Raw genomic sequence first — 16260 nt, 5'->3', positions numbered from 1 at the left:
GGTATATTAACCTTTCAAACCAAATCTTACATAGTTTAGTTGAAAAAGTAGAGCCTCAAAATGTGGACCCAAATTGGGGATGTTTGGATCTGGGGCTACTGTGCTGGCTCCTTCTATAAAATACACGGAGATCTAGGTTCTTCGGGGCAGGGATGTACATAGAGTCCCTAGTGCAATTTTGGGCCTCTAGGCACTACAGTAATACAAATAATAATACAATGCAATCTATCAATAGAACACTATAAAGGATGAAACAAGTACATCGTGAGTGCATAATACAAAAAGAAAACTGCATTTATTTCAGCCTTTTTTCATTGTATGTGAAAAAATGCACAAATACATGTGATTTCAATACAATCAAAGTCACGGCTATGATTACAATGCATTTTCATAGGTCAGTATTTTCAAATAAAAATGATCCTGTACAATAAATGTGGCATCGTTACACTTGTATTCATGACCATGTATGGATTTTCCAAAATGAAAAACTATGTAACAATTCTGTTATAAGAACTTAATCGCTCCATGCTCACAGTGGAACTGCAAAAAGTGATTCCTAGTCTAGAATCTGTACGTGGTCTCTTTAACAAATATGGGGAGAGGGAGTGGGGAGCAGACATGTTTTGATGAGATTTTAATTGCTTTCTTATCAATCTGCACATACTTCTGTCTAGGTAGGAAAAAGGAAGATGACATGTAGATACCAAAGTGACAGGCACAGTATAGTTTAGCTATACTAGAGGGACCAGCTCCCTGAAGTTTTCTTGCAGCTGGTGGTCTGAGACCCCCTTGTGGAAGATTTGCACTAAGCTAAGGGACTGTCCTCAGTTATATGAACTTCCTCCTTATCTTGAAGGGCTTCAGCCTGGAAGAAGCTACTGTCGTTGAGGGACTTTCTCCCTCCTAAGTATCCCTGTGGAAATCATTCCCTTCTGCACAAGGGCTGAACACTGGAGGGCTCTATGTTGGCAGATAGCCTTGTTATTGGAGGTTCCACCATTGAACCTCCTCATCTGCCCTATCCACGGAGGCTTTTTTTTTTTTTTTAAAGGATCATTACAATCTGTTACTCCTTCTGAAAGCTGCCCTCCCAATGTGCTCCTTTCTCTGGCCTATAACAATAAGAAACCCTTTGCTGATGTATAGAACTTTCTCAAAACCATTGCAAAGTAAACATTCAGCCACTATAGCAGCACTTCCCACTAAGTCAGGCTTTTAATAGGTAAAAAAAAACCCACCTTATTTCTGATTAGTGCTATAATCTTGTCCCCTATGAAAAGGTTATGAGTTTTATCTAGTTATGCTTAAGAGGCCTGATTCATCTATCCCTCAGACTAATGTAAATCCAGAGTAACTCTACTGAAGTCCCTGGAGTTGCGCTGGTGTGAAACTGATCTAAGTGAGGGGAAAATCGGGCCGAAAATCCTTCTTCAGTGGACCTTGGCTGTACTCAGTGCTTAAGTTGTGCCCGGGCTGAGCCCTGGCACCTCTAGGCTTGCTGAACCTGTTATGAATGTAAAAAAATTACTCGAGCCCCAGCACCTCTTTCATTACAAATTAAGCACTGGCTGTACTGGGAGAACAGATTCTCCAGAACAGAAGAGGGAATGTAGGATAAAACAAAATAATTGTTACACATACACAAGTTGCTTGATGTCATTCTTACCCATTGTATATATCCTTACCTTTAGAGCTTTATACATAGCAGTCTGTGTTTGGCACAATTGGGAGAAGAAATGCACTACTGTATTTAAAACCACTGAAATGTTGCTCTGAAGCTGCATTCATTAACTGCATTGAGCTTCGGTAGGAAATCATTAATTAATTGACTCGACACTCAAGGCCGGGTTCTGATCTCAGGTATTCCTTATGTACATTAGTGTATTACTCTGATTTTACAACATTGTAAATGGGTGGTAAAGAGTTTGACCTGCATTGCTTTTTCAGTCACTTCCAAGATCACGATACAAATGGGAAAGGCATTTTTTACCAAAATGTAATGTCAATTGTCTTCATAACACTTCGGGCCATGTCATACTATTGTTCTGTGTGTTCTCCCCAGTGATATCAAGGCCGAATTCTGCATAAAGACTAAGGGTCAAATTCTGCTCTCATAGTGTAGCAAATTGAAGTCCACTGAAGTCAATGGAATTACTGCATATTAACATATATGTCCCTAAAAGCAGAATTTGTGTTTAAGGTTAGAATATGGCCCTTTAATTTCACAATATTTGTCTCATTTGTACATGAGGCAATACTACGTATTTTCTAGTAGAATTAAAATGAAATGAACTAAAATGAAATTCAATGGATCTTGCCATACTAAATTGACTACTAAGATTAGAGATGCTGGTCCTAGTAGAAATTTTCTGACCAAGCTTCAATGACAAGTGACTCTTTGTCAAATATATTCTATACTGACACCACTTTTTAACCAAAGTGAATAGGAAACTATTCATAAGGCCTTTGTTTCTGTTACATGTGGCCTTTGGGTATAATACCATCTCCCTGTTTCTTTTAATTTTCTCATCTTCCCAGTATAGGCCCTGATCCAGCAGTGCACTTAGGAAACTGCTTAACTTTACCACATTTGAATAATCCTACTGAAATTCCAGGTTGGGACACTTAAGTGCTCTGATGGATCAGAACCAGAGTCTTTACTTGTAAATTGTCCTTCAGGGCTCAGTGTCAGAATTATACTGGTGAAAAAAAGAATTCGATTTGGAAATAGGACTTTTATCTTTCCAACTGAGCTGTAAAGTAATGTGCACTCTTTTGGATCACTATAAACAACAATTCCTGGAACACTTGTTTTACAATCATGTTCAGTAAACCTCCATATATGGGGGACAGATCATTGCTGTCATTGTCCTAGAAAAATCCCAGATTTCAACCCATGAGGATCAATGCACAAAAATGCCTCCCTCCCTTCCCTAGTAAGCCTTACAAAGTCTGCTCCAAACCATGCATAGTGTTATGAATGCGGTATGCAGCTTTCACTACAGCACTTCTCCTTTCTCCTGCAGTACTACTTGGCTGATGACTGACCCACACTGAGTCATCATGGAAATTAGACTAGATAAGGGGGTTAGACTAGATGACCCTTACAGTCCCTTCTAACTCTATGATTCTATGATTTGTGATGGAAAATATTTTAGTTTATTCATGTCTGCTTAATAGCCACCTTGTCCTACCTTAGAGGTGTCTGCATTTCAGTAGTGCATGAAAGGGATCTCTCGGGTATGTCTTTCGTACCTCAACAGGGTGTGGTGTGACTTTATTAGTTAACATTTGTAAAATGTTGAGATCCTCGGCTAACAGAAACTACATAAGTGCAAAGAATTATTAGTTTGATAATCTGTTAGTTCACTGATCCCCTTAAGAAGATACTGCATACTCCTCCCCATTAAACCGCACTTGAGCCATAAAAAGGTATAAGACAGGGATGGCCAAACTTACTGACCCTCTGAGCTGCATATGACAATCTTCAGAAGTTTGAGAGCCGGGGCACACCTGCCGGGGCCCAGGGCTTCATTCCCATAAGATGCACCTGACCGACCTCGGGGCTTCAGTCCTGCTCCTGCTGAAGCCCCGAGACCGGCAGGTGTGCTCTGCAGGACTGAAACCCCCTCCCCACTGGGCAGAAACCCCTACCCCACCACCCCGCTACAAGTCAGAGGTCCCAAGCTCCCCTCCCCCAGTCTGGTAAGTGGAGAATGGGGGTGGGGCTCCGCAAGCCACACTATAACGGTCAAAGAGCCGCATGTGGCTCGCGAGTCACAGTGTGGCCACCCCTGGTATAATATGAACAAAACAGTATTCACAAGATTCCAGCCCATTGGTCTCTCCAGGGTGAGAAGATCTGGAATTCTTTTCATAAAAGCATCACATGAAATACCAAGACAACCATAAGCAGACATACATATATAATATGTACAGTGGACATAGATATATTAACATCATGAAGGAAACCAGTACACAATAGGCTGTGAAAACAATGACAAAAATAATTTAAAAAAAATCTTAAAGTGCTGGGTGACTGTCTATAATTTACTGGTGGAAAGAAAAGGAGGTGCTCAAAAGGTGACCAGAATCAATCTGTGCAATGATCATGATCATGCTTTTTATTTCCTCATTTTTATTGACAAGTCAAATGCTGAATGCTTCCTTGAGCCTGTCTTGGATGTTGGGGACTCTAAAAAAAAAATTTTGTAAGTAGTGGTTGCTTTGTTTCCTGTCTTATCTCTATAACTTACGTTTTCTAACGCACCCACGACAACAGCATCTAAGCACTGGTTTGAAGTGGTACTCATAAAAGCAAGGGATTCACCTTTTCAGAACAGGGTTAGATGAGACAGTGTTAAAAAAGCCCTGACTCTACATGAACGCTTTCTACACTACAACTTGCACCAGTGGTTCTCTTTTGGGGGCACCAGTGGTGAATTACGGGTGCCATTTTTGCCAGTGTAGACGTAGTCTGACTCCAAGTCCAGATCCCAATGAGTCTATGCAGTAAATTAAATCAAAACATTGAGGGTGAAGGAGACATAAGGGTACTAAAGATGTGTAGTGATGCATGAATGGGAATTGATATAGGAATATCCATGCTAGTAAAAATCAGCTGAGCCACGGGGAATAGTAAAGAAATCCCTGAAGTTCCAGGTACGACTGCCTAGAGCCAGTACATCAATCTGTATTATATGTTGACTTATATGAGACAAGGGTGTCAAGCCCGGGAAAGGAGGGAGTTGAAAATTACAGCAACAGCAGCAATTGTCTGTTTGGCACAAAATATTTTGTTCTTTTTGTCATCTCCTTTGCTAATGTTTCTGCTGGTTAAATTAAAATGTTTAAGATTGGCATTTGAAATGACTGAAATCGCTAACGGGGCACTGTCAAAGTAAAAGTGTATTCCTAGCATTCCTTTAATAACAACTGAGATTATTACGACTCAAATTATTTTTTACAAAATCAAAGGGCTGCGTTGTGGCTTTCCAAGCCACTGTTGCATTGTTTGAGGTGGGGAATGCAGAAGGTCTATTCAGCAATGCAGGAACCCACAGCAAACACTGCTCGTTCCTCCCCGGGCCATTTCGGAACATGCACATAATTTTTGTTGTTGTTGTTTAAAGCCTTATCCAAAGAACGCACCATCTGGAGGTTGCTATAATATTGTTGCTCCTGCAGCATCCATGCTTCTTGGGTCTTTCACACCAATGATGAAGTTGTTGGTTCTCCTGGCTCCATGAACCAGGGAAAGCACGTCGACTTTATATACTGGATGACCCCTGGCTTCAAGGAATTCAATATCTTCTTCGGGAAATTCACCTGTCAAGATTTTAGAAGTTGTTATTTTAATTGAAGCCATTATTGCATGAGTTCCAAGTTTTTACCTTAAGCTTCTAATCCAGGGGTAGGCAACCTATGGCATGCGTGACAAAGGCGGCACGCGAGCTGATTTTCAGTGGCACTCACACTGCCCGGGTCGTGGCCACTGGTCGGGGGGGGCTCTGCATTTTAATTTAATTTTAAATGAAGCTTCTTAAACATTTTAAAAACCTTATTTACTTTACAAACAACAATAGTTTAGTTATATATTATAGACTTATAGAAAGAGATCTAAAAACGTTAAACTGTATGACTGGCACGTGAAACCTTAAATTAGAGTGAATAAATGAAGACTCGGCACACCACTTCTGAAAGGTTGCCGACCCTTGTATCCATTGTGCCAATGAACCTGCCCATCAGTGTCCTACTCTTAGGGATCTGGGAGGCAGAGAGGCATCACAAGAGTACAAGTTCAATGGCCTAGTAAGAAGCAGTGTCTCAAGACAGCACACCCAGTTCTCAGCAGCAAAGACGGTGTCTAATGGGGCAGTGTTAAGGTAGGCAGTCTTGAGTGGGGGTGTGGGTGGGAATGGGAGATATATGAGGATCACTTAGGGATGTGAAGGATGCTCCTTCTCAACGAAAGGGGAAAATAAACTGCTGCCATTGCAAAAATTGACAATAGGATAAATGTGGGGCAAGAAAATGAAAATCCAGCAGACAGAACTTCACTGTAGGCCTTTGGGATTAATTTGGGATAAAATATAGGGCTATCAGAATTAAACAGGACTATGGGGAAAGGTGTAGTCCACCTTAAAAGTAGGTTTAGAAGCAGCACCATTCAGATTCTTCACAAAACTGACAGAAACCAGCACCCCTTTTCCTAAGCACAAGAGGAGAAGTCTTTCATGCCCCTTATAAACTGTGTGGCAAAAAGTATTAATGGGTGAACTTCAGAGGGTTCAGAGATTTGGGTCAAAAGTTGAGATGCTCTCGAGCCTGGAAAGCCAAAGTGGAAATCTCTTTGCCTGGAACAAGAAAGTGCTCCCTGCTTGGCGTGCTTCAGGTTTTGAATCAGGCTTAAGATAACTGGGGCCTGATTTTCCAAACAGCCACGTACCTGCAATTGCAGTTGAAGGCAATTGGAGCTCCAGGTGCTCAGCACTTTCTGAAAATCAAGGCCCCATTCAGGAGTCTCAAGTTGGGCCCCCAAAATCATTTCTTGTTTTTGATCATTTAAGATGTATTTTTTTACACCAAGATGATTTAAGAGCTGAGACACAACCTGAATTTCCCCTATAGTTTATTATTTGTATCCCAGTAGTGCTAAGGGCCCCAGCCAGAGTTGGAGGCCTCACTGTACACACACAGAAGACAGTCCCTGCCCCAAGAACACACAGTTTCAAAGGCAAGACAGACACACAACAAAAAATGCCAACTGCCAAGAAGTACAAGCCTTATAAACTACTGTGCAATTTCTTCCCTGGTTCCTTTCATATAACCCTGATTTTCTCTACCTCCCTCCCCTGCTTTGTTATTTGTTGTGCTTTCACAATTTTAATATAAATCCTGAAGTGTGATTGCAAATTGGCTCAGGATACATCACCACAAACTAAGCAGATAAGTAAAAATCTCATGATAACTATACCTATATAAAGTGTAGGTAAGAGTATGGTTTAGAGTATTGTCTACCTGGAGCATTCAAAAAACACAAATCAGGCCACAAAATAATCATTAAGTTTTTTTTAAAATAGTAAATTTTGGATTTTTTTTATTGTCTTCTGGTTTCTGAGCTTTTACATTACATTCCAGTCCCATTTTCAGGCTTTTCTCTGCAACTATGAGGACTAGACACTTTGGGGAGGGGGGTGCATTTTTTTTTTTTAATGAAAGCAGAGATCTTCACATAATTACATAATTCCAAGACACGGAGCTTCAAGAAAAATACTGAATAATGTGAAACTCATAATAAACTTGGGAGAGTTGGCAACACTGCAAGGACATCTAGACTGGTAGAGTTCTGAGCACATGAGAACCAGAAAGATATTATCATGGGTTTCCTCTTCCTGCTAGCTAGGTTGTAGGTGAGCGGAGTTATGGGCACGAGGAATGAAAAGTAAAAGAAAAAGTATTTGTGGGGATAACGCTGCCTGTAGCTAGCTCTAGGAGAGGCAGGCACCACCGTGTCTGAAGACTCTGGCTATATTAAAGGACTGCCAGTTTGAAGACATCTTCTTGGTCTTGCCTCATTCATTTGGATACACGTGGTGCCACGATCTCAGTACATTGGAGGTGTTTTCAGAGAAGAGCCACACAATTATTAAGAGCCAGGTGAATGGTTTATGAGGAAAGACTGGAAGACACTGAACACATACAGCTTGGCCAAATGATGATGGAGGGGCAAATGAGTATTTGAAGGGTGTGACCACCAAGAAGGGAGAGGAATTGTTGCGAATAAAGGGATGTAGCTGGAAGGCATGGGATGACATTAAGCAAAGGAAAAAATATCAGGAGAAATGTGCTAATTGTGAGATCTACCAGACTATGGAAAAATCTTCACTAGAGGGATGGGGGTAACCCCATCACTTTGGGACATTTGGACAGGACAAAGCACTGGAGATTAGCCAGAAAGGCCCAATCCCAAATTGGCTGGGAAAATAATGTTAGCCTACTACATCTTTGCCATCTCCAATGTCTATGATACTTTATTATTGTTTTGTTTCAATTCTGTGTGGTCATTATTATATCTCATTGCTGAGCAGAACGTACAAGTACTGCTCATCCTATACGCAGGGTGCTCAAAAATGCCAGCTCATAATGACTGTCTCTTTGGATATACACTTGACGGTTTGTACGTGATGAAGACTTCGAATGGCTAAGTATGGCGATGCACAGACACAGGAACGGGAAGCAAGTCTTCTGCGTAAAACTGTCAGCTCTGTGGGATGTTTCTGCGTGGAGGCCTCCTGGCTGTACTGAAACTGGATGTACGGATAACGTGAGAGCACAGCTCTTCTATGGCACTTGCCATCTCTTTTTTGCACACCAGGGATCATCCTAACCAGTCCACACAAAGCTGGGAACACACAGTCCCTTTTACAATTCAAGACATTAAATTAGAACTTGTCTATTTCTTTAGCTTTTACCTACAGAAACAAAATCCACCAACTGGTGACTTGTCCTGTGATCTCCAAATCCTTCGCTTTCTTTGATGCACATTAGACAATGTTCTAAAATGCTGGATCCCATGTCCAACAAGAATGATTTGGAAATCATGGAACAAGTAATGCCAGTCAATTTCACCCATATAGGTGAAAGTTGAAGGAGTAAAAGAAATGGACTAAATTGCTAGAATTTTAAATCTGACTTTGTGTCCCTCCTACCCACCAATCCCTATTCCTAAGCACACTGTAATTTGAAATGGACTTCCCTCTCCCCACCAACTGCATTGTACATTTAAACAGATGATGTCTCCTTGAGGCAGACTGCAGAGTAATCCCAGATGTATAAGAAAATTCCCTTTGTTTTTTGCCATGATAGAAATGTAGTCTACCAAGATCAGTGCTGATCTCCATACTCACTGTCAACTTGCAGGATGTTGGATTGAAGCTGTGGGTGCAGCCGACCCAGTGACAGACTCTCACTCAGGTTCTTGTTAAGTGTTAAAACGTTTACTAAAACCTACGCAAGAAAAAGACCCCAAATATTAACAACTTGATTCAAACACTAAGGAATAAGTATCCAAAGCAGCTTCCTAATTTGCAACCCCAACATTTTCAAATGTACCAATGTACACAGGCAAACTGACTTTTTTTGCACAATTACCCACTTTGCATGAACAAAATGCATGTTTTTATACATGCAAATAGGTGCACCTGAGGATACTGCAGGCACATTTTTGGAGGCCCTTTTAAAAAAAAATTAGTCCCTAAGGGATATATTTCTAGAATTGCATGAGGTTTTGCATATAGTTCCCTTAAATCAGCAGGAGTCATGAGGCTGAAACTCCAGGGAAATCTCCAAAAAGGTATTTTTATGACCAAAAAGTGAACCCTTCTGATAGAACATTAGGAGGCAAGTGGGTGGCTTTAATCTTCCTCTGACTAATGCCTTCAATGAGGTAAAGTCACTCAGAGTAAAGTTGAGTTCTGCCCTTGCCTTGTAATAATCCAGTGCTGTTATATATACAGTCATGCCATCAGCAAGTGCTCCGTCTCATTACAAATGATAAATTAGAAAGAGCTATTTGCAGAGCTCACAATAGGAAGGATTTCAGGAAGGAATGTGCTAAACTGAACTTCTGTTGGGGATAAGAACCAAAATTCCACTCCCATCCTCCTGCAGTTCTCACAACACAACAATTCTATTTTCTACAGTTCTTTAAGAAAATGGCCTTTGAATAAGTTGTAGAAGGTCATACAACCTTTATGGAGGTTGCTAAGATTCTGTCTTCCCACATTTCTGAGAGCCGTCATCAGAGAAGGCACATAGCCCTGTTCCAGGGCTTGTCTACACAGCTAGTTAGTGAGCAGCAAGCCAGGTTGTGGATGTACACCACACTAGCCTGTTGTGAACTAACTGCCCATATAGACCTTGGTACCATGCACGAAGAGCTCCATAGTGCTGTACATTCACACCCTACCTTGCTGCATACTAACTAGCCATGTAGACAACCCTAGTGAAAAGAACGGACAAACCGCAGCAAATGTAGCTTTAGATTACCAATTACCCAGGACTGCATGGCTCAGAGGACTGATCTGACCATTTCTAGATCACCAGTTTGGATCCAGGCTGACTAGCAGCAACAGAAAGTTGTTGCTCATTGACACCAGTTAACATTTTTGTTGGTAGCCTCAGCAGAAAGTACAAAGATTGAATGGGGGAAACAGAGCTCTCCTTTCTACCCTGGTGACTCTCCCTCTAGGTCAGATGTGAGATGCTTTGGGACAGCCGGTGGGGAAAGAGGAAGCTTAACCTATGCTCACACAGTGTGGCTCGACCATATATGAGCCTACAGCTTCCACTGGACTATCAGACCTGCTCCTTTAGCTCAGCTAGTAAAGGCTCATGCTTATAGACCCACAGGTCCTACGTTCATGCCCTGCAGATGACTCAACCGGGAGTATCGTTACAAGTGAAACTCCTCTTCTACGTCACACCACTGCCCATGTTTTACCAGAGGACTTCAGTCTCCATGGGCTGTTACCTTGAAGCAGAACTAAATGCACATTAAGACAATATTTTAACCTCTTCAAAAACAGGAATTGTGTATTTCATGTTTGTTCTGGTAACCAATATGTTGGTGTAGGAAACCCCCAGGGCAGAGCATGGGCAGTGGGTATAATAGGCCAGGGGTAGCTGCTGCCGCGGGACACTGAACTGGGGCTGCTCCAGCCCCAGGCTGGCTGTCATGGCTGGGACTGCTCCGGCCGGGGCTCGGATCAGTCAGCAGGCTGAAGCCGGCCCGGGGCTCTTCTGGAGGCGGGGGTAGGGAGGACGGCTCGGGTTCTGGCCAGCCAGGGTCTTCTCTGGCTGTGGGAAAGGAGAGGCGGGTGGGAGGGGACTCAGGGCTCCGGCCACAGGGGCTCATGCAGAAGGGGTGGGGTCATGGGGCTAGCTTCCCCGAAGGGGTGGTCCACCTGCCACCTATGGGGCAGAGAATGCAAATACCAGCATGAAGAAACACTGGAAGATAGCTTGGGCCTTCCCCATTGCAAGTGGTTCAGAACATGCTCAGATGCAGTACTCAAAACTGACCTGCGTGATGCTGCTCAAGGCTTTGTCGCCATTGTTAGCTCCCAGACAAAGATAAGTCCCACACATCCCTTCAGATGGTCGAACAATAGTGGGCAGTAAAAAAGATAAGGGTCTTTTTCCAGGCTGAATGAGATTCCTCTGTTGGTGAATAAAATACCCCCCAAAACTAGTAAACAGATCAGAACAAAGATTTTCCATAGCCCAAATTGCTTATGTTAACTTGTTTCTCTTTTCATTCCTGAGTCAATAACTCTAATACTATTGGCTTGATTATGATGCCATTCTCACTGCTATAAGAACATAAGAATTGCCATACTGGGTCAGACCAAAGGTCCATCTAGCCTAGTATCCTGGCTTCCGAGAGCGGCCAATGCCAGGTACCCCAGAGCGAATGAACAGCACAGGTAATCATCAAGTGATCTAGTTTACTACTAGTTTACATTTATCTCATACCTTTCATTCCAAGGCACCTAAAGCCCTTTACAAACTATATACAGAAGTCATTTTACCCACTACTAAAATGCAGCCACCTCTGGAGGGGAAAGTGGCAACTGTTTAACAGTGCATAGCAATACCGCCCAACAGTTTAGCACAGGAAGTGACCAGCAGTGGTCAATGATGTTCTCTGTCTGAGACCTCAGGATGTGGTTTCCATTTTCTATCAACCTGGAGAGCAATAATTTTCAAATATAATCCTTATTTCCAGTCAATATAATGTGTGATCAGCCTGGGGGAAGTGTGCTTTCTACATGGCAGCCATGCTAGACTCTATATGATTTCCTTGCAATACTATGCTATTTCACGTAGCCAGATCACACAAATAGGTAACCTCCTCCTGTAGTCTATATTCTATTTCTCTGCTGGATAGCATGGAAAGTGAAGAGAAAGCGAGAGAGCTCAGCCTGCATAAATAGCCTCTCTTTTTTATTGAGGAAGTTATTTGAGAATAAAAAGAGTCAAGACCAAACGAGTTCAAATTCAGAACTCTTCATGGAATTCATTACCAGGCCGGGAGAGGAGTGGTTCAATGTACTATTCAGCCAGGAAAAGTCCAACATCTGACTGTTTAGAAGGATTCCAGAGGGTGTTATTATTCCACTTCCAAATGGACGGTTCAGGGAACTGAAAAGGAAGACAAAGAACCCTTGTGAAAACCCTTCCAGTAATTCATATAACACTCCAAGGCTTGGTACTGTCAGAGCACGACCCCAGATTCCCCCTTCCACCTTGGTGGAGAATCTTCCATAGGTTTTTTTTTTTAGTGTTTGTGAAAGGTGCCAGCTGATAACGCCAGAGAATGAAGGTCTCTGTGTATCTAAGGAACAGGTACAGCATGGGTAGCAGCAGTGCAAGATTCTTCCACACACCCCTGTCAACGGGCCTGGAGCCGTCACCTCTAGGTGAGAAGCTATTTCAGTCTTCATGCTCCCATCATCTTGGGACTCTCTGCTAAGGATGGCAGGTAGAGGTGGAAATCTGTGATGTGAACCCCTCTCCATTAGGAACTAGACTAAGACCACCAAGTTATTTCAGATAGGCCATTGAACAGCCATAGATGGCAATGGCTGGCAATTACCAAGGATCTAGGCTGAACCAGTGAGCGTTAGGTGATGGGAATAGGTCTGTCATGACCAATCTCCGGAGTCATTCCTCTCACCATCACATTGAATGAACTTTCTTTTCTCTGCTCTCCCATCTCTAAACCCACCGGGACTGAAAAACTAAATCCTTTACCTTACAACTGCAACAATGTAGTCATCGGGTCCCATAACAAGGACCTGGCTAGCAGGGGGGCCGCTCTCTATGGAGAAGTGTGGAATATTGATACCAGAAGGGAAGGACTGGGAGTCATTAATCAGCTGACGCAGGAAACCTGCCTTTGATTTACTGCAATGACAAGAGAGGATATGGGGGCGAAAAAGCAGTGAGTTTAGAAAGCAGAGCATCTCCTCTTTAGGGCACATCTAATATATAAATCCATCGGGCAGTACTCATCACAGGCCCGTCGGACGTGCCTGGAAGGAATGGAGGTTATTCAATTGTACTGAGAAAAGCGGGCTCCTCTGGCGTATCAAATGGAAGGAAATGAGACGTCTCCGCTACCGCATCGGGGAGGCAACTCTGTGGTTGTTGCCCTGGACCATTCGTTAGTCAGACTGTAGGCTGAAGCACCCGCCCCGTTGCCTGGAGTTCAGAGAGGTTCAATGGACGTGTGGCAAGTGAGAATGAAGGAGCATCACTATGACTTTACCACGGGGTCCTGGTCCATGATTAGGGCTCCTGGGTGCTACCACAATACAAATAATAATGTGAGGCTGCCAAAAGGAAGGAAGGTGACGGCTCCCTCAGGTCTTTGTCGGGACATCCTAAGAATGGATACATATAGCTGTGTTGTGAAAAAAAGCTGCTGTGTTACCCGACTATGATTTTTGTAATCAAATGTATCAGGCAACTCCTGCCAGCTTGGAACACCCCACCTTCTTAGCAGGCATTGATCCTCCTATAGCTTAATTCAGCTTCTACTAACTCTGTGAGGCAGACATTACTATGCTCGTGGCTATAAATGAGGTGGGAGGGCCTGTGGAGAAAGAGAATCTAGGGTGTGAGCTGAGCAGCCTTGAGGGAGGAACGCTAGGCGCAGTCAGGTCTGGGAAGAAGGTTTGAGCTAATTGTATGTGGTATTATTGTTCATTTCTTTGTTAATAAAGCCAAACCCCAGGAAGGACTTTGCACAGCATATAGGCTTTCTTTCACAGCAGATTGGGAAAGGCTTTGATTGACAGGGGTCAGACGAAAGCATCGCATCCTGGTTACAGTTATATTTGTAGTGGGGTTGGGCCCTTAGGCCATATTTTAATGAGTTTGTAAGTAGGGTATAGCATGGTTTGTTCCTGATCAAATTATGTCCACACACACCATGGTTTAGGCACAGCTCCTAATGGTGTCACTGTGCTTTGACGCTATTCATGAAAGAGCTGTAGCATGTCTGTCCAACTGGAATCAGACCTTAGCATGATTCCTCTGATGTGTAAATAAGACCTTACTTCACTGTGTTCTTGTTATACAGAAAGGCCTTGTCTACACTAGCAAAATTACCCACTGTTGCCCATACGGGTCAGCAATCGCTGCAGCTGAACCAGCACTGAACATGGTGCAGCTGCAAGTGTAGACATCGACAAAGTGCATCCAACCCCACTGCATTAATCATGGCTAAAACCTGCTTTGAGATATAAGAGACAATGTTTCAATCCCAGATTTGGCAGAGAGCATTAGGGAGACAGGAAGCGCCATTCTGGGTGTTGCGGGAAGCAGGGATCACAGATAGTGTCCTTAATGTACAACTTCTGATTGGCACTGGATGGGCTCAGATGGGAGGTAGGTGCCTCCGCCTGAGCCTCGGAGAACGGATTTTAGAGGGGTAAAAGTGGATGATAAACATCAGGGTTTAGCCTGTTACAGAAAGAATCTAAATTAGGAAACCACATTGCAACTCCCCATAATCTTTCAGGGCCAAATTTGTTTTTGCTCATGTGAATACGGGCTGTGAAATAAGTGGATACATTGGTCACCCCTGAATACAGCACAGCTCATGCTTCTCAAGGCCCTTTGGGAACTGGCCTTTCATCAGTGAAACATAAAGACCCACAGAACAAGGACCAGATTTCATTGTACTACAGGATTACTACAATGATTCATATTCATTTATTCACCAAAGCATTCCTCATACTCAGACGTACCTGACCATGTCTTCTACACTATGGTAGATGGATGCGTCACAGACTGGGTCTCCCAAGCTGTTAGCTAGGTCCAGTGCTATTTTTAACGTCTAAAGTGAACACAAAGAAAGAAACAAAGAGAAACATTTAGGTGGCCCTGGAAGTCTCACCTTCCATTGTCCAGATGGAGTGGCACTTACTCTTCCAGCATGTCGGATCCAGCTTCTATTTTGCCCCAACTCCCTGCCTAATAATCACCATCTTGAGCAGCAAGCCTTCACGGGTATTATAAAGTGTTGTTGCTTCAAAGGCAGATCTAGCTGATGAAGACAGCCTTTCCACAGGCCAGGTGTATGAAGCCAAGATTTCTTGCTATCCCTCAATGATCAGAAGTAAAGTGTACAGACAAGACAACCAAGGGACATGAGCTTTACGTTGCAGGCAGCATTACATGAAAGTGGGGTATACCCAACAATATTTGTACAGCTGATGGCCAAGGTGAAATGTACGTACACATTATCTGTTCATCTGACACGTGCTAGCACACTCCCATGTAAACAGGTTTCAGAGTCTCCAACGAGAAACTGCAGAATTGGAATTAATTTGCAAACTGGACACCATTAAATTAGGCTTGAATAAAGACTGGGAGTGGATGGATCATTACACAAAGTAAAACCTATTTCCCCGTGCTAATGTTTCCCCTACTGTTACTCACACCTTCTTGTCAACTGTTGGAAATGGGCCATCCTGATTATCACTACAAAAGTTTTTTTTTCTCCTGCTGATAATAGCCCACCTTAATTGATTAGTCTCGTTACAGTTGGTATGGCAACACCCATTTTTTCATGTTCTCTGTGTATATATATCTTCCTACTGTATTTTCCACTGCATGCATCCGATGAAGTGGATTTTAGCCCATGAAAGCTTATGCCCAAATAAATTTGTTAGTCTCTAAGGTGCCACCAGTACTCCTCACTCCCATGTAAGAAACACAACCATCAGTTCTATTACCTTCCCTCTACTTTCCAGCTGGTAATTACCACTTTCTGGAGCATTCATCACAACACTAAAAATCATGCCAGATTCCCATGAGACTCCTCCTGAGGGAGCTGCATATGCTCTTAATGCACAGTTCCACCAGCATCCCATTGCCACAAAACAGGAATTCCGGGTTTTTTTGCTACCTCTATTTCTAATTATAGGTCACCCACACGGCTTGAATGGAAAATTTTAACCCCAGAACATTTAAAGGGACAGCATTTTAAAAGCACGATGGAGACATGCATGAGTGGTGCGTGATTCCTGCATTTGGGGAGCCTGGGCATGAGCACCGGAAGCTCCCTAGAAGTGTGGGGGGGCCACTGGTGCCTGGACCATGGCCCCACCCCCTTCTCCGCCCTGAGGCTGTAGAACTGATGAATGAAATTGTTTTTAATTGTTCACTTTATTAATGTAACTT

The 16260-nt window shown here is 43.0% G+C and overlaps 1 protein-coding gene across 3 annotated transcripts in view; it reads right to left on the bottom strand.

Moving 5' to 3' along the window:
* Positions 1–3731: 3731 nt before the first annotated feature.
* Positions 3732–16260, bottom strand: part of GGT7 (gamma-glutamyltransferase 7) — a 49197-nt gene continuing 36668 nt past the window's right edge. For 2 of the 3 annotated variants that reach the window (XM_026656808.1, XM_026656809.1), the window contains exons 10-15: positions 14823–14911; positions 12820–12972; positions 12090–12207; positions 11086–11223; positions 8910–9009; positions 3732–5328 (exon numbers count right to left, since the gene is read on the bottom strand). In XM_026656808.1, coding sequence (XP_026512593.1) covers positions 5165–5328; positions 8910–9009; positions 11086–11223; positions 12090–12207; positions 12820–12972; positions 14823–14911 — 762 coding nt within the window. In that variant the 3' untranslated portion in view covers positions 3732–5164. The remainder of the gene's footprint in view (positions 5329–8909; positions 9010–11085; positions 11224–12089; positions 12208–12819; positions 12973–14822; positions 14912–16260) is intronic. The other variant, XM_026656810.1, reaches the window with a different exon arrangement.

The sequence above is a fragment of the Terrapene carolina genome, unplaced genomic scaffold (genome assembly GCF_002925995.2).
Source record: "Terrapene carolina triunguis isolate 2854851 unplaced genomic scaffold, T_m_triunguis-2.0 Scaffold233, whole genome shotgun sequence".
NCBI classification, from domain to species: Eukaryota; Metazoa; Chordata; order Testudines; family Emydidae; genus Terrapene; species Terrapene triunguis.
Note: the sequence above shows the minus strand (reverse complement) of the source record. Positions and strands in the feature narration are given on the sequence as shown.